This window comes from Danio aesculapii, chromosome 9 (assembly GCF_903798145.1).
Source record: "Danio aesculapii chromosome 9, fDanAes4.1, whole genome shotgun sequence".
In the NCBI taxonomy this organism is placed as follows: domain Eukaryota; kingdom Metazoa; phylum Chordata; class Actinopteri; order Cypriniformes; family Danionidae; genus Danio; species Danio aesculapii.
In genome coordinates, this window is record NC_079443.1 from 34,311,115 (window position 1) to 34,337,656 (window position 26,542).

Consider the following 26,542-nt stretch of genomic DNA (forward strand, 5'->3'; position numbering starts at 1 on the left):
TTTTCAACAATTTAAACAAATGTCAAGCATAAAAAGTCATTGATCTAGGCGTGCATATATATAAGAGTGTGTGTATATTAATAAAACAATAATTTTGTTCTTTAATAAAACAACAAGAAAAAGACTACATTTTTACCATGATTTGTAGTCCTTTAGACAAGCATATTTAGATAAAAGGCAAGCATATTTAGAAAAAATGTTTTTTTTTATGGAATGTTAAAACACCACTAAAGACCAAAGTGCAGCCCCCAAATTAATTGGCATTTTAAATCTTTATACTTTGCCACTATCCCTTAAACATGACATTTACTCATTCTTCAGAAAAAAAGAGCTTTGTAATAATTTAAATCAAAAGACAATTTAGTATGATCGGTTGGATTATGAATATTGTATTACTGTCATCTCCAACATACTTACACTTTTAGAACTGTGAATTTGAATTATTAATTTGAAAACATTTTTAAAATTAATAGAATTCTGTGGTAGTAATTTTAGTTACCTTGAATAAATTCAAAGATATCGTTTTATCACAGTTCTTAAAGATTTATATAATTTGAGCCTGATTAAAACCAACATAACAAGTTATGTACATTTATTGACAGAATGTATATGAAAAGGAATAGATTTTATGTGGTAAATAAGTTAATAAACCATCTGATACAAGTCATTTATGTAATAATTTTCAAATTCTTCCTTTAATCAATAATAAAAACATTATAAATAAGTAAAACTACTCTGTCCAAATACATATGCTGATTTAAAAAAATTGTAATAGCTTCCTGACTTTATCCAATTATTTTATCTTAATCAATATATTTTGGAGACCTTAGTATAACAGGGCTATCTGCTTTTTAAAAACAATCATTTGTTTCCATAACTTTGCACTTGTGAATTCAATATTTTAATGTAAGAAGTAAGCACCTTATACTTTATAACAAATTTTACACTTTTTTTCCAAATGTACAATTTTTTTAATCGAAAAGTTTATATACATACATAATATAACATAATATACTATTTTAAAAATGTGCGTCACACAATCAGCAGAAAATAAAATGTATTTGCTTTTGAAAAACAAAGGTGCCATTAGTAGAAAAGTTATTTATATGTTTTGTACTAATGAAAGCAAAAATCCCTTGTTATAATCGACATATTAGTACAACATGAACGTTTATCAAAGCTCGGAACATTAAAAAAACAGGCGCTTTAACATGGTGTGCCAAGGCGAGTATCGCGATATTTCAGGCGCCGTGACGTCTTTCCTCCGCTCGCTGATCCAATGGCATTTAGCCTGAAGCCAAGAGCCACAGCACACACTGGGCTGCTACCAGCACAGCGGGCAGAAAACAGAGACATCCCGAAAGAAACTTCAATTTTCGGACTTTTTTTTGGGTTATTACAAGGCATCACGCAGGATAACCTACACGCTGACATTTCCTTGTGTTTTCCGACGGCTGTCTTGGCACAAAAAGCCCCCAGAGAAGGACGGGACTACAAAAGAGCAAGTGACGTCGTTATAAAAGGAGACTTGGCTGAAATCCTTTAGACAACAAAGAAACAGCTTTTCAAAATTAAAGGAGTAATCCTCACTTATTCTCTTTAGTTATGAGTCATGTGGTCGTCGACGGTTCACACGGTCTAGATCAGCAGGTAGGCTGTGAATATGTTTAAAGATGTGAGCTCTGTAATCGCTTTGATCGGTTGGCTTTGACACACAGGTTGCGTCTCAAATCCTAGTGAGCTTCCTTCCTAGACAGCATTCTTAGCATTGCGTCGGCTCAGAAATGTCTCTAGGGCTGGTTTTTCAGTAGGAATTGAGACACAATCGCAGTTCCTCGTGTTGTAATCCTTTACGTTTATTAAATTTATACAATTACAGATAACGTAAAACAATAGTTGTTTGGCAACTGAACATGTAGAGTGTGAAGCATTGTTTGAGACACAGCCGACGCCTTTTCCTGTTTAGCTCGTTCGTTGTTTATTTCCCGCATTTCGGCAACCGGCAAACCTTAATTAAAATCAGATTTGGACTTTTTCCATCATCGTGACACAAACTATAGTTTCTATCAGGTTATATAAAACCTATAAAATAGTTGTTTATGTACAGTGTCTGTTTAAAAGCCGCATGGCCTCGAAATCTATCCGACGTTTGAGTCTACGGCCTGTACGCTAGTTTGATGCAACCTTTAAATGTGAAAAAACGACTAACTTTTTCATGGAACAAGCTGGTTTGTTTTGTTCATATCTTTCTGGCCATTTCTAGATCTAGTTCATTGTGTGATTGATTCGAATGTATCGTGGCATCACGATCACGATGGCTTTGTAGGCTTGACTAGGGCCAAACATTTGTGGCAGGAGCTCTTGAAATTTGATTACCCACTTTAATCCCGGCCATTACAGAAAGTTTAAAGGCTCCAACAAAGGGCTGATTGATTTTATACAGTGTCAGCTGTAAATGGCCGCACAGATTGTTTTGATTTCAAGTATCATTTTTTATGTGGCTGACGTAAACAGTCACGTGACCAGGGCTGTTTAGCTACGCTTGGCCCATCTGAAAAATTGTACATGGTAAAGCTCCTAAATGGAGGCACGGCAGCTTTTAAAAAGAGTGGTCATTTAAAAAAATCACATTCTAGTACACAACAATTTAAACTGATGTCAATATTAAAGAATTTATTTCACATATTTAAAACTTAATTTCTTTATGTTCTGAATACTTTTATTTTTGCCATTGAAAAACAACAATTTAGGTCAGGGACGCCCAAAGTTTTTCCTATAATGGGCCAAAAACCAAACTTGATTGAGGGCTGTGGGCCAAATGTATACCAAACCATATTACAATTAATTTGCAAAGGGGTATTTGCTAATTTATTCGATAATACTTAACAAAACTAGAAATTGTTGCTTTAAATCATATTAACTAACCCAGTTTAATTTTTAACATTTTATAATGAACTATTTACTGTAAAAACAGTAAATATCCCATTTATAACGCTATGGAGTTCAACGCTGAATACACTAGTCGATCAGCTCCTGCCTTCACCTTGATTTGCTCACAGATAACTTGTGCATTGTCCTCTAGCTGTCAACTGACAGTATTTACATTTTAAATGTCTGATACATTTACAATATTTAATTGAATCATTTCAGTTTTTTGTACCTCATCAATAAAACAAAGAAGCAAAAGGTTACGTTAAATTAGAAATGACGATCCCTGTCAAAGGCATTCACCTCAGTCACCTCCCCATCATTCTCCCTCTCTTTTCAGATGGGATGGCGGGCTAAATCAAAGGTTACCATGGGCCAACTTTGGCCAGCGGGCCCTTACTTTGGGCATCTCTGATTTAGGCCAAACTCAATTCCAGTGTAATCTTTCACAAAACTGACTGTGAAATGTGAGATATGCAATGAATCAAATATAAAACCATACAATTAGACAATACAAACAAACATGTATAAAATAACTTAACAGAAATATACAACAAACCGTGCATGCATCAAACAGAAACTTTGTAAGGGGATAAATAAAACCATATTCTTGAAAAAACTCATACAATTTTCAGGGTATCTGCTGGGTCTTAAAATGTCTTAAATCTCAAAAGCAAAATTTTAGGCTTTAAAAGTCTTAAATCTACAAAAATGTTGTGTTGTAGGTCTTAAATCATTTTAATTTCCTTCATGATTTTCTTTTGTTGTATTAAAACCCTATCTGGCCATTAACCCCTATACAGTCACCAACAACCCATATCAATAAAACGTTTTATTTAAAAAAAAATAGCATTTAATTACTTTCCGTACAGTAACAATAGCTTAAGTTATTTACTGCTGAGGATGCTGACCTTTATTTTTTTATCATTAAATTATTTTTATTGTAGACTGGAGTAATTGACAGCTATGTTTTGTTCTATTCTTGGTAAGAGTTATAGGGCTTGTGAATGGATATATTTAAAAATTTAAACAAATTTATTCATGTAGTATTATTAAATGTATTCAATTTGAATAATTTTTTTGATGGGGAAAGTGAAAATCTTTTCTAACTGGGGTTTTTAAAAAATCCTTCGCATTTAGCCCTGTATAAGTCTAAAATTTAATTCACAACAATCTAAAAATGTCTTAATGTTTTAAATTTAACTTTGTGAAACCTGCAGAAACCCTGATTTTTCCTTCTCACCCTTCATTATTTTTAAAGCCTCTGCATAGGTGGCAAACTCCTTTTTAAATGCAATCAAATGAGAAGCTATTTACAAAATTTTGCATTTATGAATGAAGAATTTAAGTAAAATAAGTAAACAAGTTGCAGTTAAGTTATCATTTTTGTTGTTTAAAATGTACTCCAAAAACCGCAAACACCAATAAATCTTTTCAAAGATTTTTTTGACTTGTATATTTGAACTGTTTTGAGTGCCATTTTAGTTAAATAATTAGCATTATTACTAGACAGCATGTGAGTGATCATGATTTACTGTACACTAATATTGTAAACCTGTTTGACTTTACTGTGTGGGGTACAAAAGAAGATATTTGGCCTGTCTCTTTATTGCATGGGTGGTAAAAAAAGTTACAGACAATCAAGGCGTAATGTATTTTGTGTGCCACTGAATAACAATTTGTAGGGCAACTTGTCAAAAAATGACAGTTTTCATTTAGCTTATAAGTCAGACAGGTCCTTTAAACTCTGTTCTCAGATTTAAAGCAGTAAAGAGATTACTCTTTGTTTACAGTAGGTGGCATCTGCATATGTTTGTAACTGGAGAAGTACTAATGTGTCCCACTGTGCTCTTTTTGTCTCTCAGCTTGCTGTCTTAGACTTGAACTCAGCTGATGGACAGGGTGCTGGCACTGGCCGTAAGTCTAATTTATCTCAGTCACTCTACAATTGCATTAAATGCCATTTAGAATCACAGCCCTCTCATATTTGTCCTTTTTTATTTATTTTATTTATTTTTTATAGAGTTTTGTTATTGTTTCTTCCTTCAAGTTCCAAGAGCACATTTTAAGGTGTGTTCACACTTTTAGTTTGGTCTAGTCTTCAAAAAAGAAAATTGCATTTAATTTATTTGGTGTACACAATGTCAGTTGTAACACTGAACCTAAAGACTGAAAACAAAAATATGGTTTCGTGATTTAAATTTTGTGACAGAACTTAGAGAATATACTTAACTATTCTGGCTGTACAATTCCTGACAAAAGTCTTATTGTTGATCCTAGTTGTAAGAGCAACAAATAATAACTTGACTTCTAGTTGATAATTTGGAAAATTGGCAGAAGGTAGAATCCCCCCCCCCCCAATGAATAAATCATCACAAATACTGCAGAAGGCCTATTGGAACCCGCATGGACCCCCAATTATTATAGAAATCAGTCAAGTTTGGTGAAGGAAAAATCATGGTTTGGGGTTACATTCAGTATGTGGGTATGCAAGAGATCTGCAGAGTGAATTACAACATCAACAGCCTGAGGTATCAAGACATTTTTGCTGCTCATTACATTACAAACCACAGGGGACGACACATTCTTCAGCAGGATAGGACTCCTCATACTTCAGCTTCCACATCAAAGTTTCTGAAAGCAAAGAAGGTCAAGGTGCTTCTGGATTGGCCAGCCCAGTCACCAGGTATGATCATTATTGAGTAATTATTGGTAAGATGGAGGCATTGAAGATGAATCCAAAGAATCTTGATGAACTCTGGGAGTCCTGCAAGAATGCTTTCTTTGCATTCCAGATGACTTTATTAATAAGTTATTTGTGTCATTGCAGAGATGTATGGAGGCAGTCCTCCAAGCTCATGGGAGTCATACACAATATTAATTCTTCCACTGCACCATGACTTTATATTCTATACTGTACATTATTTATGTTAACTGACAAGACTAAGCAAAGTCAGACCTTATTGTCCTAATTAAATATCATGGCAGGATCATGTTTTATTTTGATGAATAAGTGTAATCTAGAGGCCTTTGATATAAGCCACTTCTGATGTCAAATGATCAACTAGAAGTCAAGTTATTATTTGTTGTTTCTAAAACTTGCATAGGCGACAAGACTTTTGTCAGGTACTGTACCTGCTGGTTTTGTTCATACATGTGGTAGTATTTTTATTTATTTATTTTTTAAATATGTTCAGAACTTTAACAAAGTTTAAGGAAGTTAAAACTGTGTTAGATATTTCTCTATTGCACATTAAAAAGAAATTCTGCAAGGCAATCTATTTCTGATGTCTGTATTGAACTGAAATGGACAACCCCACTATTGAGATGAGTAGAACATATTTATATATATTTATTTATATATATATATATATATATATATATATATATATATATATATATATATATATATATATATATATATATATATATATATATATATATATATATATATATATATATATATATATAATTAATTGATTTTTTTATAATTTATTTTTTTTTTCTAACTGCACAAGAGCTTGTTTGAAAGTAAACTTTGACTCATCTTTTCAGCTGTTCACCAACATCCAAATGACAGATTCACATGGACCACACTAATAGAGCAATCGCAAGTTTATTTTAATCGAACCAAAGCTACTAAGTGTGAACACACTCTTAAATACACCTTATACATTAATACTTAAAACACCACAACTTTTTATTATTAATTATTATTATTTTTAAATTAATAAATCAATAAATGTTTATTTTCTTTCAGGGCGTTACATTCCTCCTCATTTGAGAAACAAAGACGCATCAAAAAATGGTACGTTAGACTGGTTTACTTGACCAACTGACAATAAGTAATTTAAGGAGAATTGTTTGCAAAATTGGCATATTTACGCTTCAAATGGAGTTTTTGCTTCATAAAACTTATTGGATAGACACATTTTCTTGGATGTCTATGATTAAATTTACTGATATGTGAAAATATTCTCATGACAAAAGTATTTGATTGCGTTTTAACTCTTGTTAATGTCACTAAAATCTGGGGAATTGATGCTATAAAAAAAGTTCTTTTAAATTTGTTTTAATTATTTCAAAAGAATCATTTTAGTAGAGTTTGATTTTTCCCATTCCAACTGAGTCACCTCCATTTCATCACATCAATGATCTTTACATCCTCTAATCAATGCTTTGTGATCAGTTGTTGAATTTCTTTCTACACTTTGACTTCATTCTTGTTTTTTCACAGCAGGAAATGCTTATTCCTCTGGTAGACAGAGCGGTTATTCAGTGGCACCAGTACAGAGCTGTAAGTCTTGGTCAGGTTCTGCTGAAGGTGCTTTGCTTCCAAGATGCATGAAAATTTAATTCCATGCCTTCAGAGCCAGTACTTTGGGAGCCAGACATTTAAAGTCAGTTCTCAGAGTGTTGAGTGGACGTCACACTTTTTGAAACTGAAAGGAGCCGTTTTAGAGTCTGCAAAGCTTTGATTGCTTTGTCCGACCCTGTGATTATCCAGCAGCTGCGGTTGCTTGTATTTCTCCTTTCTTCTCTATTCTAATTGACTTTCTGAATGTGAGCAAAGATAGATTAGACACACACACACTGCTTTGAAAATATTTCACCATTTTCTGATGATGTGAAACTGTTCCTCAAGTTTCTCCCAAACAGTATCCTCAGAGTTGGCACCCTGAGGGAAACCAAAGACACAGGCATAACTATCCAACTGGATGGAATGACTTTAGGACTGGTAACTATTTAGAAAGAGCTGATTTGCTATTGCGTTCCTCCATTTGTGAAGGAATGGTTGTCTTAAGTGCCCTATACCTCTGCTTAGGTTCCCAGAGATTTGCGTCCCAGGAGCTCGCATTTTATCACACCTACACTAGTGGCTGGCCAGACAGATGTGGTATATCTTTATGCATGTGACTTCTGCATCGTCTATCTGCTCTGCTCTGACATCACCGCATTTTAACTAGACCCCTAGGCTGAAGTTTGTGGACTTTGCTTGAGACGTGTTCTGATGCCACATGTCAATAGCATGCTTAATTGTGTGGGGGTTCTTCTTAAATACTTAGTAAGCACATGTTAACATCACTAACTACACCACAATGTAGTTTGTTTGCTTCGAATAGTCCAATATCTTCTGATCTGAGCTTTGACACGTTTCACTGCTGCCACGTCAATTGTTTGGTTACAAACTTGCCAAGAGACACCATGTCCATGTGTGTTTTTCTCAAGTTTACATTTATTGCGAGACTATGTAGGCGAATGTTTATTTTACTCTGCTGTTTACTTCGATTGCATTTATTGCCTGCCACAAAGGTTATTTTGATGATTCCTCATCATATGTTTGACAGTATGCCTTTGCTTTCTGATTAGCAAGTAGGTCAGTAGTGAGTGTGCTCCTTAAAGCTTTTTAAAGTTAGTTTGGAAAAGCTTATGTTTGTTTGTGTGGTGTAAGCACAGTTTGAGGCAGTGATTTGTGCTTAGTAGACTAAAGTAATAGAGATATGTGTATGCATTTGCATAAGCACAGTCTCTGCTAATTTTTGTGTGTGTGTGTGTCACTTGCAGCCTCTCCTGCGCGCACCGACAGCAGTGTAGCCACCGATGGAAATGAGGACGCAGCCAGTGTTATCAGCTGGGCTGATCGCTGTGGTAAATTTGAGCATCAGACCGTGGCATGGCATGGCTTGGCCTGCTTTCGCCAGTTTTCAAGCAGCAAATAATCACCCAGTTCTGTGGTGATTTGTCTGTGTAGGCTCTAGCGCTTGTATATTCACAAACTTGTTTGAATATATACATTGCACTATAAAGGAGTACATGATTTTGGAGCATTTGTGCTCTTGGTTCCTTAAACAAGATTTTTCTCAAAGGAAAAGCTGTGCGAGTCACTAGATGACTGAATAGTTTTTTGATTCATATGTTTTTATAAACGAAAGTGCCAATTCTGGCCAGAAATTCTGTGTTCTTGATCAGCTTTTTGTTTTTTGGTGCAGTGCCATGAGCCCATTTTGTCTGGTTCACTCAACTGACTTGAATTGTTCTATTTGCTGCCATAGATGTAAATTACTTACTGGCTTTTCACATCTGCCACTCACTCAACCATCACTGAAAGCTGTTTTGGCTTTGAGCAAAGTTATAATCTTGAGCCATTCTCTCAATGTCCTCTCTGTCTTTTTATGAAAGATTCTCCAGGATGGGATGGTAGTCGTACCAATGGTTTTGTCAATGGATATCATGATGGTCGTATGAATGGGACTGCAAACTTCACCCGTGGGCCTCTTCGCAATGACCGAGGAGGACGAGGTGGCTTTCGTGGAAACAGGAATGGTGCTTCCTTTAACCAGCCAGTGCATAATGCAGGTGAGAACTTTACAAGTGAAATTTGATGACGATGCATTTGAAAGTTGTTTTAGTCATTGAAATGATCAAATTGCAGGTTATGGGACATATGAAAACAAAGATGGAGGCTGGAACTCTGTGGTGAACAGGGATGCGTATGCAAGCTTTGGTGGGCGATCTGACAGAGGAAAGTCTGCATTCTTCAATGACAGAGGAGCTAGCTCAAGAGGACGGTGAGTAATTGTTCAGTTAAACCATACACATACACACACACATGCATCTATCTCGCAGAAAAATTAAATATTGCAGTGTCAGATTTTTTCCAATATCGTGCAGCTTTTTGTTTGGACCTGATTTCGTGCACAAGTCTAGTATTCAATTCAAAGTCTCGTACTTGAACAGTTTATGAACACTTGATTTTTAATTGGCCAAGACTTAATACTTGAAGATTGGACTATTTGATAAATTGCCGCGTGCATGGAGCTGCTGAAGTTACAGTAAACAGCACTTGAAGGCGCTTAAGTGCAAAACTGTCAATGCGAGCGCACATTGAAGAAGATGGCCCAGAGGTGATATGAACATGGAGCTGCTTATTGCACTGGTGAACCATAATCCTTTGTTCATCGCTAGAGCTGGAGCTGCTACTTGAACAATCCATGCTTGTTCAAATCGCCAGTAACTTTAACAACAAGCATGTTAGCTTTCTCTCTTCTTCTGTGTTATAAGCGGGTGGCAGAAGCTTAAAGTTGTGTAGCGCCATCTAACGTCAAGGAGTGATTTTGCATACTCTTCAGCTCGACGCCAGAGAAAATCGCTTGGGTTTGAATCCGGAAAAACATCTCGTAAAACTCAAACAAAAAGCGCCACGGTGTGTATGAGCCTTTACTGCATTTGTTGTGCACATCTAGTGAGTTAAGTGCGGTGATGTGATCTGCAGTATCCACCAGTCGCAGTGGATCACCAAATAAGCCCTCAAATCCTTATTGCAGTTGGTGAATGAATTGAAAATGTGACTTTTAAAAAAAAAAAAATTTTCATTAATTGATAAACCCAAAACAACATTAATCGAAGTTCCTATAATTTTCCTGATTTAAAAAAAAAAAAGCATGTTATGATGCAACTCCTTTATCACTGCTTAGAATATATGAAATGTGTTGTGTGCCTTATACTGTGTAAGAAGCCATAACTCACAGAAGGACTTGTTTCAAACACTCGACTTAAGTTATGAAGTGAGATGGAGTAAAAGGTCATATGTCTTATTTGCCTGTGCTATCAGATGTAACATTACTAGCATTTAATACAAAGTGCTGTAGTTAACTGAAACTACTGAACAGCCGTCAATATCACATGATTGTTGTTACAAAGTTCTACTTGAACCGTAACCACAATAGAAATTATTCAAATGATCATTCATTTATAAATGAATTTTGTTGACAGGTATGAGCGTGGAGGCTTTGGAGGAGGAACAGGAGGAAACAGCCGTTGGGTTGAAGAGTCCAGAGATGAAGAGGACTGGTCAAAGCCAACGCCCCCCAATGAGCGTCTAGAACAGTAAGTGGCTGACTGTTAATCTCACTGTGTGTCCTGAAGAGAATCCATCTGGTATTGTGAATAAGCCATTGTTTTCTCCTCTGAACGACAGTGAGCTGTTCTCTGGGAGCAACACGGGGATTAACTTTGAGAAGTATGATGACATTCCTGTGGAGGCCACTGGATCAAACTCTCCTGGGCATATTGAGAGTGTAAGCCTGATGGTTCAATTGCTTTTGTACATCGAGTGCCAAAACAAATGAAGTGGAAGGCCACTAAAAGAACTGCAGATGATGTGTGTGTGTCTGCTTTCTGTCTTTTCAGTTCCATGATGTAGACATGGGTGAGATAATTATGGGCAACATCACCCTGAGCCGCTACACACGTCCTACTCCTGTTCAAAAGTATGCAATTCCCATCATCAAGGCCAAGAGGGACCTGATGGCCTGTGCACAGACAGGTGGGTCATTTAAGACTGTGCCCATTGTCCAAGGTTTACCGGTCTAAAGTGAATAGTTGTGAGTCCAAGTTCATGCTGTTGAATAACAATTATTTTTAGGACCTTAAATGTGGACCATTTTGGATGGCAGTATATTACAATTAGATAGCAGCTCTTTCATAAATGTTTTCCTTTGTGTATTTGCCATCCTGGATTGCTGCCCATTTTACATGTGGGTTAGCTCAGCACTTCCTGTCTCAGCAGGTTATGCTTGGTCAGAATAAACTGCAGTGTTGACCAGGCTGAATGATCAAAGTCTGGATTCGTCAATACAAATGAAATTCAATGTGTAGATGTATAAGCAGTGGTGAGCAATCTTAGAGTTTGCTTCAAGTGTGTTTGCTCTGTTCCCTCAGGCTCGGGGAAGACTGCAGCCTTTTTGCTTCCTGTGCTGAGTCAGATCTACACTGAGGGACCTGGAGAGGCACTGCAGGCCACCAAAGCCAGCACCCAGGTGACTATACATCACTTTACTGGCCTTCAGTTATTCAAAGAGTCTTCTCAAGAAAAGAACTTCTGCTTCTGCGACTAAGCCTTTTGTTTTGGTCTCTCTCAAGCAGGAGAATGGAAAGTATGTTCGTCGTAAGCAGTATCCCATTTCTCTTGTCCTGGCTCCAACCAGAGAACTTGCACTTCAGATTTATGACGAGGCCAGAAAGGTATGTGTTTGGTGATGGAGCAGTTTTAGGTTAGCAAATGTTGGTTCGGTGTAAAACGCGTTTTGTTCTTGTCTTGCAGTTTGCTTACCGCTCCAGAGTGCGGCCATGTGTAGTGTACGGTGGTGCAGATATTGGCCAGCAGATCCGTGATTTGGAAAGAGGCTGTCATCTGCTGGTGGCCACCCCTGGTCGTTTGGTAGACATGATGGAGCGGGGCAAGATTGGTCTGGATTACTGCAAGTAAGTGTAGTACATGGTTGCCTCATTTAAAAGGTTGTTCCAAACTGAGGTGCTCAGAAGTGGCAGCAGAGAATGGTTGTAGACTGTAGGCTCACATACATCTTGGTTCTGAAAAATAACTTCATTTGCAGATATCTGGTGTTGGATGAAGCTGACAGAATGCTTGATATGGGTTTTGAACCTCAAATCAGGCGTATTGTGGAACAGGACACAATGCCTCCTAAAGGTTCTCGCCAGACCATGATGTTCAGTGCCACCTTCCCGAAAGAGATTCAGGTATGCATGCAATTACTTGTGTCTTACCAGGAAGGATCATTATCCATGTGAATTTTAATGAGGAACACATTGTTCCTGTACTATTTTATATTAAGATTCTGGCCCGTGACTTTCTTGAGGAGTACATCTTCCTTGCTGTGGGCCGTGTGGGCTCCACCTCAGAGAACATCACTCAGAAGGTGGTTTGGGTAGAAGAGAATGACAAGCGCTCCTTCCTCCTTGACCTGCTCAATGCTACAGGTGAGGTATTTTTTCCTTGTTCAGTGTTTTACAATGTCAGTGTGTTGTTGGCACACATGGTTAAACTTTGTGTGAGAAAACAACAGATGGTGTATATGTGTTATTGTATTGTGTTATTTAGTGCTGTATGATTTCTGCAATGTGGGAAATAAAGATAGAATCACAACTGAATTATCACATAACTACATAATCAAATAGAGATGTGTACAATTCCCTGAGCATCAAACTAGAAGAGACTGAAATCTGTATGTTCAGTTTGTCTGTGAATGATTGCAGCATTTTGGTTCACCACATACATACAACGCTTCTGGTTTGGTTTTAAAAAAAGTATCTACAATTATTTACAATTTATTATAATTTTTTTTAATTCTAAATTTTCCCTTGGCTTTTATTTCAACAAATATATTAAATATAATTACAAAAATTGTAATGCAGAAGTATTATGGTACACAGTGACTAGTTTATGAGAGTCATCATGATGTGACAGTTTTTTTTTTTGGTGGTAGTAAACAGTGACTGTCTCTTTGGCAGAGCTCCATGTATAACCATAGCAATACAGCACTGAGACACCAGTGCCATTAGATAAGTCTGGTAGGTCAGTGTTACCATGCCAACATTATCTAAGCACAGCCTCTAACAGAAGGTTTCTGTTTAGTAGCTTAAAAAGAGGGAAAGAAGTCACACAGTGACATTTTAAAAGCAGTGTGCTCTACAAATGCATCCTCTTACATGCTAATGGCAGTCATGCCAGAACTTGACTACTGCAGAGACACTGATTCTAAATGTAATATTGCTCTTCAAAATATACAAAACCCTTTCTCAAAATGACTTGTTGGTTCTTGCAGGCAAGGATTCTCTCACACTAGTGTTTGTGGAGACCAAGAAGGGCGCAGACGCTCTTGAGGACTTTCTCTACCGTGAGGGCTATGCCTGCACCAGTATCCATGGTGACCGCTCTCAGCGTGATCGTGAGGAGGCGCTTCACCAGTTTCGTTCTGGACGATGCCCCATCATGGTTGCCACTGCTGTAAGTATAGTTCCAAAGTCGCTTTTAAGGCAAGGCATTTCACTCAGCGGCCATCTTTGAAAACGCCACTCTGGCATTTTGTCTGAATGGAGAAACATCGAATTCTCCAAAACTGTTTGCCAAGCTCATGATTACATTACATATGTAGATGCATATTAAAATTAAACTACAACCGTCTCATAAGTTTAGTTTCTAAATGTTTGAATCAAACTAAATTGGCATTTTTTCAGGTTGCCCGAGCTAATGCACATGCACATTCGAAAGGAACAAGATCACAACACCAACCTCATTTATGGCCATTCTGCACATTATCATCCTCTGAATAATGATCATCTGATCGCGCTGGTCTTAAGTAATTCACAATTTGGTCTTGATGGTAACACTCTTCCAGAAATGACAGCAATTCTGTTTACAAGTTTGTGGGCGTTTGAGTAGTTGCTACAGTCATGTGATGTGTGTTTGACAGGACTGTACCTCACGTTCGTTTCATACGGATTACAAAACTAAAGAACTTCTGTTCTCAAGTGTAGTGGGTTCATTTAAGTTTAGATTTCAAGCTTCATCCTCATGTCTGTGAAGCAAGTAATTGCTAAGATTCCAGTGTGTTTGACCACCAAACTGTCGTAAAAGTACACGTCTGATCTGAGCTTTTGCCCCCGGCAAATCATCAGTCTATAATGATCGATGACTGGCTCCTCTACTAGAAAGTGGGGCTTCATTTGCCATATTGACCAATACACTTTCCCCATTCAAAACTATACGAGTGGCACGTCTTGTGTATTCTATCGTGTTCTCTGGACACCTCTGGCTTTTCTTGTGCGTGTTTAGTTGATGGTGTTTTTGTATTGATCAGGTGGCTGCACGTGGCCTTGACATCTCCAACGTGAAACACGTCATCAACTTTGACTTGCCCAGTGACATTGAGGAGTATGTCCATCGCATTGGTCGTACAGGCCGCGTGGGAAACCTTGGTGAGTTTTGCTCTCATTTTTCATTGTCTTGCATGCAAATAGATCTGTTTGAATGATCAACATATGTCTTCAGGGCTGGCCACATCCTTTTACAATGATAAGAACAGCAACATCACTAAAGATCTGCTAGACATCCTGGTGGAGGCCAAACAAGAGGTTCCTTCCTGGCTTGAGAACCTTGCCTATGAGCACCAGCACAAGAGCACCAACCGTGGACGTCCCAAAAGGTACAGAACCTCAATGTGCTCAAGATGTCCCATTGGGGTTATATATTTTTCATGCTCATGACATGTTGCTCCTTTTTCTGCAGGTTCTCTGGTGGTTTTGGGGCCAGAGATTACCGCCAGATGGCTGGGGGTGGCAACACTTTCGGCAACCGTGGCGCTCGCAACACTGGCGGCCATGGAGGAAACAGAGGTTTTGGAGGCAATAAGGGTTAGTTTTACGTGAAACCACATTTTATTTTATATCTCATGGTTACACTTTTTGTTAACAGTTATTTAGGTAAGGGTTATGAATGAATTCAGTGTAAACACACAATTTTAATTATTTAACTTTTTGTTAAAGTATGGGAAATGGCCAATACAGAAATTAGCATGCCACTTTCGCTTGGCATCAATCCAAATGTGTTAATTTGTTAAATATCTTAAGTTGCTTTTAAAATTAGTCATATGAAAAATTGACTTAATACAATTTAATAAACAAAGATTGACCAGTATTTTATTCAAAGTTTAATTTGATCAAGTGTTCTGGTGTGAGTGGAAATGGGTTGAGTAATTGTATTGCTGAACGCAGTCCTGACTTCAGTGTCTGTTATAGGTGGCTTTGGGAGTTTCGGTGGTGACAGCTATGGGGGCACCTATGGAAACTATGGAGGAAACTACACTCAGGTGGACTGGTGGGGCAACTAAAAATACATTTGCCAAACTAGCGGACCGGAAACCACATGTTATCATAGCCAGACTCTACCCCCTGTGTAGCTTTATGAACTCGGTACATTACACGCTGTGATTCTCTGCCCACATTCTAAAGGGAGCTGATCTGTGGCAAAACCGGAGCAGAAAACCAAGAATGCCCACTTGTGTATTGATCTCTTACAGCACCTAGGTTTTTGACTTTTTTTCTTTGTTAAAAAAGAGGATCATTTGTATGTGAATGTACTGTGCCTTTTTGAATATAGACAGGAATTTAGTTTTGTTATTTTCATCGAGTGAACTTGGCCAAGAGCTTAATTTAGTTTTTTATTTTTCTTTCTGTAAAGGCGTTTGAAAGCTTGTACTTAATCAAACCTTGGCAAATACTGGAATACTGTGACTCTGTGCGAGTCGCTGTTCCATTTGAACTTCAAATTATCACCGATATCATGAAGCCAACAATACAAGCCATGAAGTAAAACACTTTTCACAGGTGCTTTGCAGACGCTCTGTGAAGCAACTGTGTCACAAGGGACAAATCGGTCTGACTTTTGTTTTGCTCACTCTATCCTGGAGAGACACCTATTTTGGGATACGGTTGTCTTGAAAAGGCCATTCCAGTTGTGATATTCACAACAAATATTGGAAATACTCAGTGTTTGAAAATTCTAAATGCTGGAACTTCTTACTCCACTAGTTTTAATTGACTTGACAGTGTTATGGCAGCTAGTAAGAACCACGTGCTAGCCACTGTAAGTGGGCAGCATTTTTTGTTAAGAACTACTACTTTTCTTTCTGGAAACGATGACTACATTTTAGAGAAGCAGATGCGATTTATTGAAAAACTCTGAGGTTTTTTGATAAAGTGTTTCTTTAGAAATGTCAGCAAAACAAAAAATGCCTGCCATCCTGAAAGCGAAGTTCAAAAGACGACAAACGGACCACAGAACCAAAGCGGCCGTGCCTTTTGGATCATGGCTGCTTTGGTCACATATACGCATGCTAGTGTTTTGTTTTTTGGTCAAGAAGAGAAGACGAATGAATTGTTGCAGGCTTTCTTTTAATACAGATGTCCTCTCTTTTCAAGCTGCGCTGCAGGCATGGCTCCCTTTTTCATAGGTAGAGGCAGCGCCATGAGAGTTCATTTTGAGGCATCGGTGGATCTGATTTGGGCCTGGCGTGAGTGCAGTTAGACAGGCCACCATTTTAGCTTGTGAGCTGTCAGACAAGAGGTCAATGAATGCTGTCAGCTCCTGAAATTCATCTTGTTAGATGTGAACTTCAACCACTGGCCGTGGAGCCAGTTTTCTGCTTCCTTTCTTGAAAAGGGAGGAAGCGCTCGAGTGGAGGAGAAATAAGGCATTTATCGCAAGTGCAATAGATTTTCTTCTCAAGTGAGTTGTGCCTTGACTTTTTCTTTTGTTCATTTGTTTTTTAATTGATGAATTTAAGCGGATGCACTGACAGTATTGAGAACTTCAAGTTGAATGGTGCTACTTTAGTTAGGTCTAGGCCCATGTACGTTGTGCCCATCAAGTTTTACAAAGTTCTTTTATTGCACATTTCGAGTTTTATATACGTGTCTTGAGTGCGCATGTCCTCAAGCTTCCAAATATTGTGTCAGGAGACCGGAGATAACGCAGCTTGTTTACAAAAAGGGGAAGGGTTCTCACTATTTACCAGGATTTATTTGGGACCAGGGCGAATTTAGCAGTGGGGAATTTAGCTATTTGCACACAGATTTCTAGATTCTACTTTTGCTGCTAGTTTTGTGTAATTTATTAAGCATTTTTTGACAAATATTTATTTTTATAAGCCTCAAAGTGATTCTTTGAAAGTTTCAAGAAACTTGACCAAAAGACAATACCTAAACACTGGCACTTGAATGTTGAATGTCACCTGTATGCGTGAAAAATTTCTATATTTCGGGGTAGCGTGAGCTTTTTAATGTTTCAGACGTAATGGACTCAGTCAGTCTCCACAGCTGTTAAAGGCCTAACAGCAACACGTCGCTATGGAATTACTAATTGGCTCTCAAAATTGGAAACTGGAAAATAATGAAAATGGAAAAAGGAAAAGAAACAAAAACATGCCAAGGTTTGGAAATCAAAAGTCATTGTTAAAAAATGTTAAGTATCAATACAAAAAGTGTCCAGATTCTCCAAATATGTGCTTTTTTCTGTCCTGCAGATTGGCATTTGTTCTGTTGAATTTTTGTTTCTGTCAATGTCTGGCACATGGCAACCTGGAACATGTGGTTGATCTCTATCGTATTTACACACACACATATGGCGACTCTGGTATTAGTCCACTCAGGAGAAGCTGCAAGTATCCACTCTAGCAATAAGTCTTAATGTGTATTGGAAAACACTGAAATCACACCCCAGCCCTCACCATTCTGATGGGCCATTAGTTTGCTCCCTGAGAGGACACCAGAGCCCCTTAGATTTAGTATTTGCTTTATGTCGTAGCTTCTAGGCTCTGCACTGCATGAGACGACTCGGCTGTGCGTTTATTGTATGATTTTACCAAAATAAAAAGTTTCTGATGCAAAATTCCTTACAAATCAAGCATGGTTTCTTAAGTGTTTGATGTAGCCGAAATTGGATCATTCATTGTAACGGCTGTTCTTAATGTGATTTAAGCTCGGTGGAGTTGTTTGACGTTTAGTTGATGCCAGTTTGTTTACAAAATAGAAATTTCTTCTTTACTTGGACAGTGTCACTTGTCTTATTTCTTCTGCTTGCGTTGGGTGATTCTCGGTTCATGATTCAAGTCTTAATCACTGAAGCTAAAAAAAAAATGTATGCATGTTGATGAATTGCCATTTACCCTTGTGTGCTGTTGGGGATGCTTTCATTCTCGCCGGGGTGATTTTTTTTTTTTTTTTTTTTTTGAGTCTTAAATTGGCCACAACTTTCTCTGTTTCAGCAAAGGGAATTATTTTTGGTGACACCTTGTTTTGACACACATTTTGGGGAAAATGCCTTGAAAATCTTCCAAAAATTCAGCAATACACTGGGAAAATGTATTACCCTTTCGTTATGTTCGGGACAGTTTTTGCCCCATTGTCTTCCATTGTGATGATTTATTTTTTTTATTTTTTTTTTTTTTTAGTTTTTTGGATTACAAAGCCAGGACAGTATATAATCATGCATTCCCAACAGGAAACACCACCAACAATCAAGAATGCAAGATACTATTCTGTCATGCATTTCAATCAAAAAAAATGTCATGATAATGGAAGTCAATGGGGCAAAAACAGCCACGAACATAATAGTGTAGTCAATTTGAGCAGTACACAGGGGGTTATACAAAACATGTAATATATTGTTTTCATAAAGCACTGTCTTTAAAGGAAACATGCATGCCATTACCTGTTTAACTGTACCTTAAATGGGAAGATTCATATAGTGCCTTTTGTCTTATATTAAATTATGAAAAACTTTTATGACCCAAGACTTGTTGGACAAGGCAGTGATGTCACACTAAAGGACATCAAAACAACATTTTATAGTTGTTCCAAAAAAAGTGAACTCTTCAGTCATATGATCTTGAATGGGACACTTCAACTAAAAATATTTCTATAGAATTGCCTGGTTTAAAATAGTCCATCAGAGGACATTGTTTTAAGTAGCTGTTTCTATCCAAACATGCGAATTAGATTTATGCACGTTAACTGGAATATCACATATAAGACGTGTGAATAAATCAGCATTTCCATCCAACGAGTCAAAGAGAATAAAATGTTCACTTCCTGATTAACTGGTGCCAAATATCAACAGTAAAAACTGAATTTTTTTGTGGTAGGAGAAGCTGCGTGGATTTTTCTTTTTTTTTTAATAAATTACTTGCGCCTCAGAAGACAATCCCGACACCCAATGAACGCGTGGTGGCGTTTGAAGGTGTGAGACTCAGAGCACAGATGGTCTTGACCAATCTGGAGGTCATTAATCATATAAATAAGGCATTTAAGAATGACCAAAACAACATTTCAGATGTTTTACAATGTGCTCAGCCTGCTGGTTTGTCCATTTACACACATTTTTATCATCACATGATCTCTTACAACAACAATTTTTTTTTTTGTTAATGCGCATACTGGACTTTGTCTGGTAAAAGTGTTTCCATTGTAGTTTATGCGTATTTATCCTGCTCCATTGTGCAGTTTTTTTTATTTAATGCGCATTTTCGAAATGTATGCTCATCTTGGCGTTTCCATCAACCGTTTTGATGCACATATTCAAAATGAGCATTAAAATAGGTGGATGGAAACATAGCTAATGACACGTTCCTAAGTTTTCACAAAAGTATGGATGAAAAAAGATCGACATTTAGTATAATAGCCTCTTGTTAAATAAGGCCTGATGTGTTTATTAATGATTTCAACATTTTCCTTTTTAATTCATGAGTTGAGACAGTCACACTATAGGACAGTTTTGAGATTGGGTCAAAAATGTAATAACACTGCAGTTTTTATAACCAGAGGACAAAGAAATTGTGGTTAATGATGTCAATACTAATTTATTAATTTATGTTGTGTGATAATGAAATGCAAGATCACGTCACAACCCAAATACAGATTAATCACAAATAACTACATTAAGTATTTTACATCAAAAATGGTAGTTTATTGAAAGTGTCTCAACTACTGCTGTCAAAAACGACCCATTTATACAATTATAAATTAAAGGCAAATGTTGTTTCTCTGTTAAATATTAGGGGTGACATGGTGGCTCAGTGGTTAGCACTACTGCCTCACAACAAGGTCGTTGGTTCAAGTCCAGGCTGAGTCAGTTGGCATGTCTGTGTGGAGTTTGCATGCTCTCCCCGTGTTTGCGTGGGGTTCCCCCACTGTCCAAAGACATGCGGTACAGGTGAATTGAATAGAATAAGTTGGCCAAATTGTATGTGAGAGTGTATGGGTGTTTCCCAGTACGGGTATCCGCTTTGTAAAACACATGCTGGATAAGTTGGTGGTGCATTCCGCTGTGGTGACTCCTGATGAACAATGGGACCAAGCCGAAAAGAAAACGAATGAATGTTAAATATTATGAATATTCTGTGAGAATATGAAGCAAAATAAGATTTAATTAAAGATCTAATTAGACGCTCAATAAGAGATTTTTTTTCTTATTATTATTGCATCATATAAGTAATATTTCTACGTCCACCAATAATTTGCTGTGCTCCTTAACACAAGACGGCTGAAACCTCAGCTGTTATGTTTAGAGGTGCATCCTGAATTGCATTTACTTTTGTTATTGGTCTTTGCCAACTGAAAGTGACCCCATTGTCCACCACTCTGAAATCTGGCTGGTGAAATAGACTCTAATGAAAGGTGTTAACATATTTGGCAGATGTTTCCTGAAAAGTTGACATTAGTTTATGCTAGCGTATCTGGCAGCCCCAGGTTTATATAAGGAGATTGCAGCCTGTAATCTGTATGTACAACTGAGGCCCGGCGGGTCATTTCTGCTCGCATTGATTTCAGAGTACTGCTTTAAACACTCCTAATCCCAGGATTTTTCTGCCATTAAGTGATGGCTTTCTGAAGGGGAGTGCTGATGTGTGCAGAGAAAAGCACAAACTGACTGATGGCACCTTTAATCCATTCATATTTCCACTTGGAGCGATGCGGTACAGACATAGGCATGTTGGCTGAACTGATGGATTTACTTTGGTGCGCTGTGTGTCCAGGAGAAACTTTACGGAAGATGATCAGCAGGTAGGTTTTTTGGGGCATTTTGAGAATTTACATTGAATGCTTTCAAATACAATCTTCCATTTTGTCTTTGTAACCACATTAATTTGTCAAATTGTGATTTATTTTTGCAAAATATTTCATGTCCTGCTAAATCACCACAGCTGAGAGAAGCCAGTGATGTGTTTCATCATCAATATTGCCGGTAAGTACATGATTCTTGCTGTTTTGATGATAGTTTGTTGTTTTCCATGACCTGACTGACCATCTTATAACTGCAAAAAAACTAAATTCAATCCAGCTGATCTCAATGAGAACACTGTATTAAAGAATGTAATCAAATGACTGTACAGCATCTCTACTAATAGGAGTTTAAGTGAACAAACAAGACCTAGTGTTTTTGTGTGATTTCTAATCTGCTCTTTTCTAATCAACATAAGTTTAATGTGCAGAACAGAGGGAGGTCGCACATTAAATTATTCCTCCAGTCTGTGATTGTGCTCTCTGTAATCTTCCCATAACTGCTGGGAGAACGAGCACGACTCATTTGCAAAGTGACTGCTTATACTGCATGGCTAGCGTTTTCTATATCATTATAATAATAGAGTTCTGAAAGTTCCTTCATAAAGTTCATTAAAGGAGTAAATCTCATCATTCTCTGCAATTTAGACAACATACTTCCAGTGGAAACCAATCCTGTGTGCTATTCAACACAGATGCATCATTGTGGCTGTTTACAGTTCATTGTGATGTGAATTCATTGCTTGCTCTTAAAACCTAGCGATATTGACTTTCAGTGTTTGAACTTGACCATGCTACCCTACACTGTAAAACCCAATAAGTTAAGGTAACTCAAACCATTTGAGGAAATTGATTGCAACAAACCATTTAAATTCAAAAACTAATCCTAATGAGTACTGTGAACTTAATCCATTTGAGTAAACGAAGCAATCTGAGCACAGTAAAACCCAATAAATGGAGAGAACTCAAACCGTTTAAGGAAACTGATTGCAATAAACCATTTGAGTTAAAAAATTAATCTATATGAGTACTGTGAACTTACTCCATTTAAATTGAAGTAATGAGCTATTTAATTAACTCATTACCTTCAACACTGAGTTCAAAACCTTTTTCAAATGAGTAGAATTAATCTTCAGTACATTTTGAGTTAACTACATTCATTTAATTTAATAAAAACAAAAATAAACAGCTTTGCTGACCCAAACTTGAATATAATTTCATCAAGTTACCTTGGGTATTACAGAATGTTTAAAAAAAACATTATAAAATACATAAAAAGGTCAAAGTCTTAGTCAGGTGTTCAGGTCAGGCGTGGACTTAACCAAGTAGCTGCTGCTTAGGGTCCCGGGGAATTAGGGGGCCCCAACCAATGCCAAGCAGTCTATATTAATCATAAAGCTTTTTTATAAATTTTCAAAAATTATGTCATTTCTAGTAAATCTGTCTATAACCATCAAGATTTGAACGTTATTACTTGTTTTCCCTCAAAGTTATTAATGCAGTTTTTCTCTTAATGTGTTTTTCAATGTTTTTACAAATTACAAATGTAAAAATGATTGGCTTTACAATGAACACAGCAGAATTCCTGTTTTTTTACACACACATAAAATAATTTGGACAACAGGGTGCTCAATCCTGTTCCTGGAGATCTCCATACCAGCAGAGTTCAGTCCCTGTAATCATCACGATCTGTATTCTCCAACACTCAGGTCTGTTTGATCAGGATTAAGCTTTGCAGAAAGGTGAATCTCCAGCAGGTCTAATCTTGCTCTTTGAGGACCAACTTCCTGCAGAGTTCTGCTAATTAAATGAATCTGAACAAGCTAGTTAAAATCTGTGCTATGGCTAGAAATCTACAGGAAAGCAAGTTTGATCAATATAAACTCCAGCATTGCCTACTCCTGATCTAACACATCTACGTTCTGTTTTTTCCCCAGTGTATTTCCTCCTCCTCCCTCCTCATGCCCTGTCCCTGTGGGCCTGCACACGCTCCTGCCCTCCCACTTGCACATGCACTCAGGAGAAGAGTTGCAGTGTCCTGTGTGATCATGTCAACATGATGGACCTGCCCAAAGAGTTCCCCTGTGAGGCATCCTCCATCAACCTGGACAAGAACAGCCTCAAGTTTCTGTCTGAACGAGCATTTGGCACACTGCCCTCACTCAAGACACTCTCACTTAATCACAACAACATCTCCTTCATCACACCTGGAGCATTTAAAGGGCTCCCCAACCTGGTTGAGCTCAAGATGGCCCACAATGAGTACATCCGTTACTTGCACACTCGTACCTTCACAGCACTCAAACGTTTGGTGCGGCTGGATCTTTCAGATTGTAACCTGTTTAACATGCCAGACCGCATCTTCCTGGAGCAAATCACCCTCAAGGAGCTCCTGTGTTTCCAAAACAACTTTCGTCGCGTTCCTGGTGCCATACGGGGAATGGAAAACCTCACGCATGTTTACTTGGAGCGTAACAAGATCGAAGCAGTGGCTTACAACTCATTGTTGGGCCTAACCAGCCTCAAGTACCTCAACTTGCAAGAGAATCGCATAAATGTAATACATGATGAGGCCTTCAAAGATCTAATCCGTCTGGAGAACTTCTACCTAAATGATAATCTCTTGGTTGACTTGCCTCAGCAGGCTTTTAAGGGTCTAAGCAATTTGAAAATGTTGAATCTTGGTGGCAATCTTTTGACCAATGTCTCCAAAACATGGTTCAGTGACCTGGTGGAGCTGGAGGTGCTGTACCTGGATCGAAACCGCCTATCCTATATCGAGGATGGTTCCTTTGAGAACTTGACAAGCCTCATCACGCTGCACCTCAACAGCAACAATCTGACATCTCTGCCCTTCTCCGTCTTCCAGCCCATCTACTTCATCGGCCGTCTATATCTTTTTCGAAACCCCTGGGAGTGTACCTGCGACTTGGAGTGGTTGAGGGAGTGGATGGAGAGCTACAAGTTGGTGAGGGACATCCCTTGCGCGTCCCCATCCTCAGTAGCTGGCTTGGACCTGAGCGAAGTTGTTTTTGCTCACTTGAACAGCACCTGTCTGGATCCCCCAGAGCTCAACCTGACCACATCTCTTCCTGACTACCCCACCGTGGAGAACAAGTTCAACAGTCTCATCTCCAAACTGCTACAGCAAGAACTGAGGGAGGAGATGGTCAACATCACTGACAATCTGAGGAATGGCACACAGCAGGACCCTGCTGAGAGTCAGGTTTCTTCTGCACATGGACTGTTCGGTGCTTCTCAGACTGTGTTTCTGCTTGTGGTTCTTTTCCAAGCCCAGTTTGACTGCATTAATGCCTCTTGAGATTCTAATGAATACCAAAAGGGGTTGAAGCGCATCCAAGAGTGGAAGTAATTTCCCAGTAGTTTGGATGGGAATGGATTTAAGCCTGTGGTGAAACGTTTGATGTGTCTTGCCATGAGTAGAGTGTTTTCTCATGTTGAAAATGCAATTCTGGCACACACGGAGCTGGAGATGAATGTCTCTTTAAATGAATGGAAACTGGTCTTGAAGAGAAGAATGTTAACCAGTGATTGTCTACAAGACTAAGTCTGGACAATAGTGTAAGGATTGTTGACAGTATGTAAAGGCCATTTTGTGAGAACTGCGACTAATGGCATGAACGCTTTTATATTCTAACTCTTAATTCTAAACATCTTGATAACGCATCTATAGTATGAATATGCTTGTACATGTTCTGTTGCGTAACTGTGTAACATTTGTTGTGTAGGAGATTTATCTGATAAAGCTTCTCAATATCATTTCACCAGATGGCACAACACGCTGTCCTCTTTTGTTTGGTTCACTGAGCTGGGTAAGTTTCCAGTTCTGGAAAATGCATTAGTCCTCCTATTCCGTAAAGCTTAAGTGCACTCGGTAACGTAAGCTGCTTCATATTGTAACCAAAAAGATTGGCTTCATCATGGTGTTTTACTGTTATGATCATGTTTCTTCTCTATGCAGACCACAATATGCACAGGTGGATGATGTCATACTCTGAGCCATGACCTATATACGTGTAAGAACCCATGTAATGTGCATTAATAATGGTTTTTGTTTACTTGTGATTGAGCAATACTTTGAATAATAAATATTCAACAAGATGACTCCCATCCAAGTGCAAGAGACTTGAAAATGGGTTGCCAACCCCAGCATGTCCATCATTAACTTCATATGAAGTGTGGGTGAATACATTTGTTCAACATCAGTCTTGCAGCACTGGGCATTTGACACTCAGATTAACTTTGTGCACGGTGCTGTTAAACCTAAATGTCATGTTAAACTTGCTTCAGAAAATGTTTTTATTAAGTTTAGTCACAATTTTGAATGGAATGCGAGAAGCTTAAGAATATACTCTTATGGTACTGCAGAAGCCAATAATGCAATAATTTTTTTTTTATTAATAAATATAGTTTTTCATTTTAAATTTCACTTAAAATTTGGTTCTTTCCTGCTCTTATTTTCAGTTCTGATGAAAATGTTTATTCATCATTGAAACACAATGTTTGTGTATAGTTATGGCTTTTCCTATGTTTAATCCTGGGCAATAATTCTTCAAAAGATAATTTTTTACTCGAATATGGAAGATCACAATTTAATTGGTTGCTATAATTTTATTCATTATTGTTTCAAGTTTTATTTAAGTTATTTATTCTGAACCTGTTTATAAGACATCAGGTTCAGCAGACAGTCTAAATAATGGTGCATATACTGAAAACCATATTGTCTGTAATTTTTCTTGCTAGTTGTGAAGTTTATTTATAAACTAATTTCGAGAGGATCACTTGCTTTTGATTGCTTGCGGCCGGTCCCGCATTATCCATTTTACGATTTACCAATCAGATGATTCCTAAGCCACTATAAATACCTTAAGTTCAATATAACAGCCATCTTCGTTTTGAAGAATCCCCCCCTGCTACCCCTACTTCTCCTCCTTTCCTAGATGGGTGGCATGGTGGCCCAGTGGTTAGCATAGTTGCCTCACAGCAAGAACGTCACTGGTTCTAGTCCTTACCAAGCCAGCCAATGTTTCTGTGCGAAGTTTATGCGTTCTCTTCATGCTCACGTGGGTTTTGCCTGGTTTCCTCCCACAGTCCAAAAACTTGCAACTTAAGTTCATTGACTAATCCAAATCGGCACCATAGACATGGTCCTACTAATTAGTTATCTCTTAAAAGC

At 37.9% G+C, this 26,542-nt stretch overlaps 2 protein-coding genes across 15 annotated transcripts; both read left to right on the forward strand.

The window, feature by feature from the left end:
* The first annotated feature begins 1,286 nt into the window (after window positions 1-1,286).
* On the forward strand, window positions 1,287-18,330 carry ddx3xa (DEAD-box helicase 3 X-linked a). Of its 14 annotated transcripts, none has more exons than XM_056465533.1 (22): window positions 1,287-1,650; window positions 4,794-4,845; window positions 6,689-6,736; window positions 7,166-7,225; window positions 7,574-7,666; window positions 7,754-7,825; window positions 8,494-8,577; window positions 9,109-9,285; window positions 9,362-9,497; window positions 10,702-10,815; window positions 10,907-11,006; window positions 11,119-11,254; window positions 11,650-11,747; window positions 11,851-11,952; window positions 12,032-12,192; window positions 12,324-12,468; window positions 12,564-12,708; window positions 13,554-13,735; window positions 14,589-14,706; window positions 14,780-14,933; window positions 15,017-15,141; window positions 15,526-18,330. In XM_056465533.1, the coding sequence occupies exons 1-22, from the start codon at window positions 1,606-1,608 to the stop codon at window positions 15,615-15,617; spliced, it is 2,439 nt and encodes an 812-aa protein (XP_056321508.1). In that variant the 5' UTR covers window positions 1,287-1,605; the 3' UTR covers window positions 15,618-18,330. The 14 variants fall into 14 exon arrangements, with proteins under 14 accessions (XP_056321508.1, XP_056321509.1, XP_056321510.1 ...); XM_056465534.1 differs by having other exon boundaries at window positions 11,854-11,952; XM_056465535.1 differs by having other exon boundaries at window positions 7,169-7,225.
* A 3,174-nt stretch (window positions 18,331-21,504) lies between these two features.
* Window positions 21,505-24,957, forward strand: nyx (nyctalopin). The gene is made up of 2 exons (XM_056465602.1): window positions 21,505-21,529; window positions 23,283-24,957. Exons 1-2 carry the CDS (start codon window positions 21,505-21,507, stop codon window positions 24,665-24,667), a joined length of 1,410 nt encoding a protein of 469 aa, XP_056321577.1. The 3' UTR covers window positions 24,668-24,957.
* The last annotated feature ends 1,585 nt before the right edge of the window (window positions 24,958-26,542 follow it).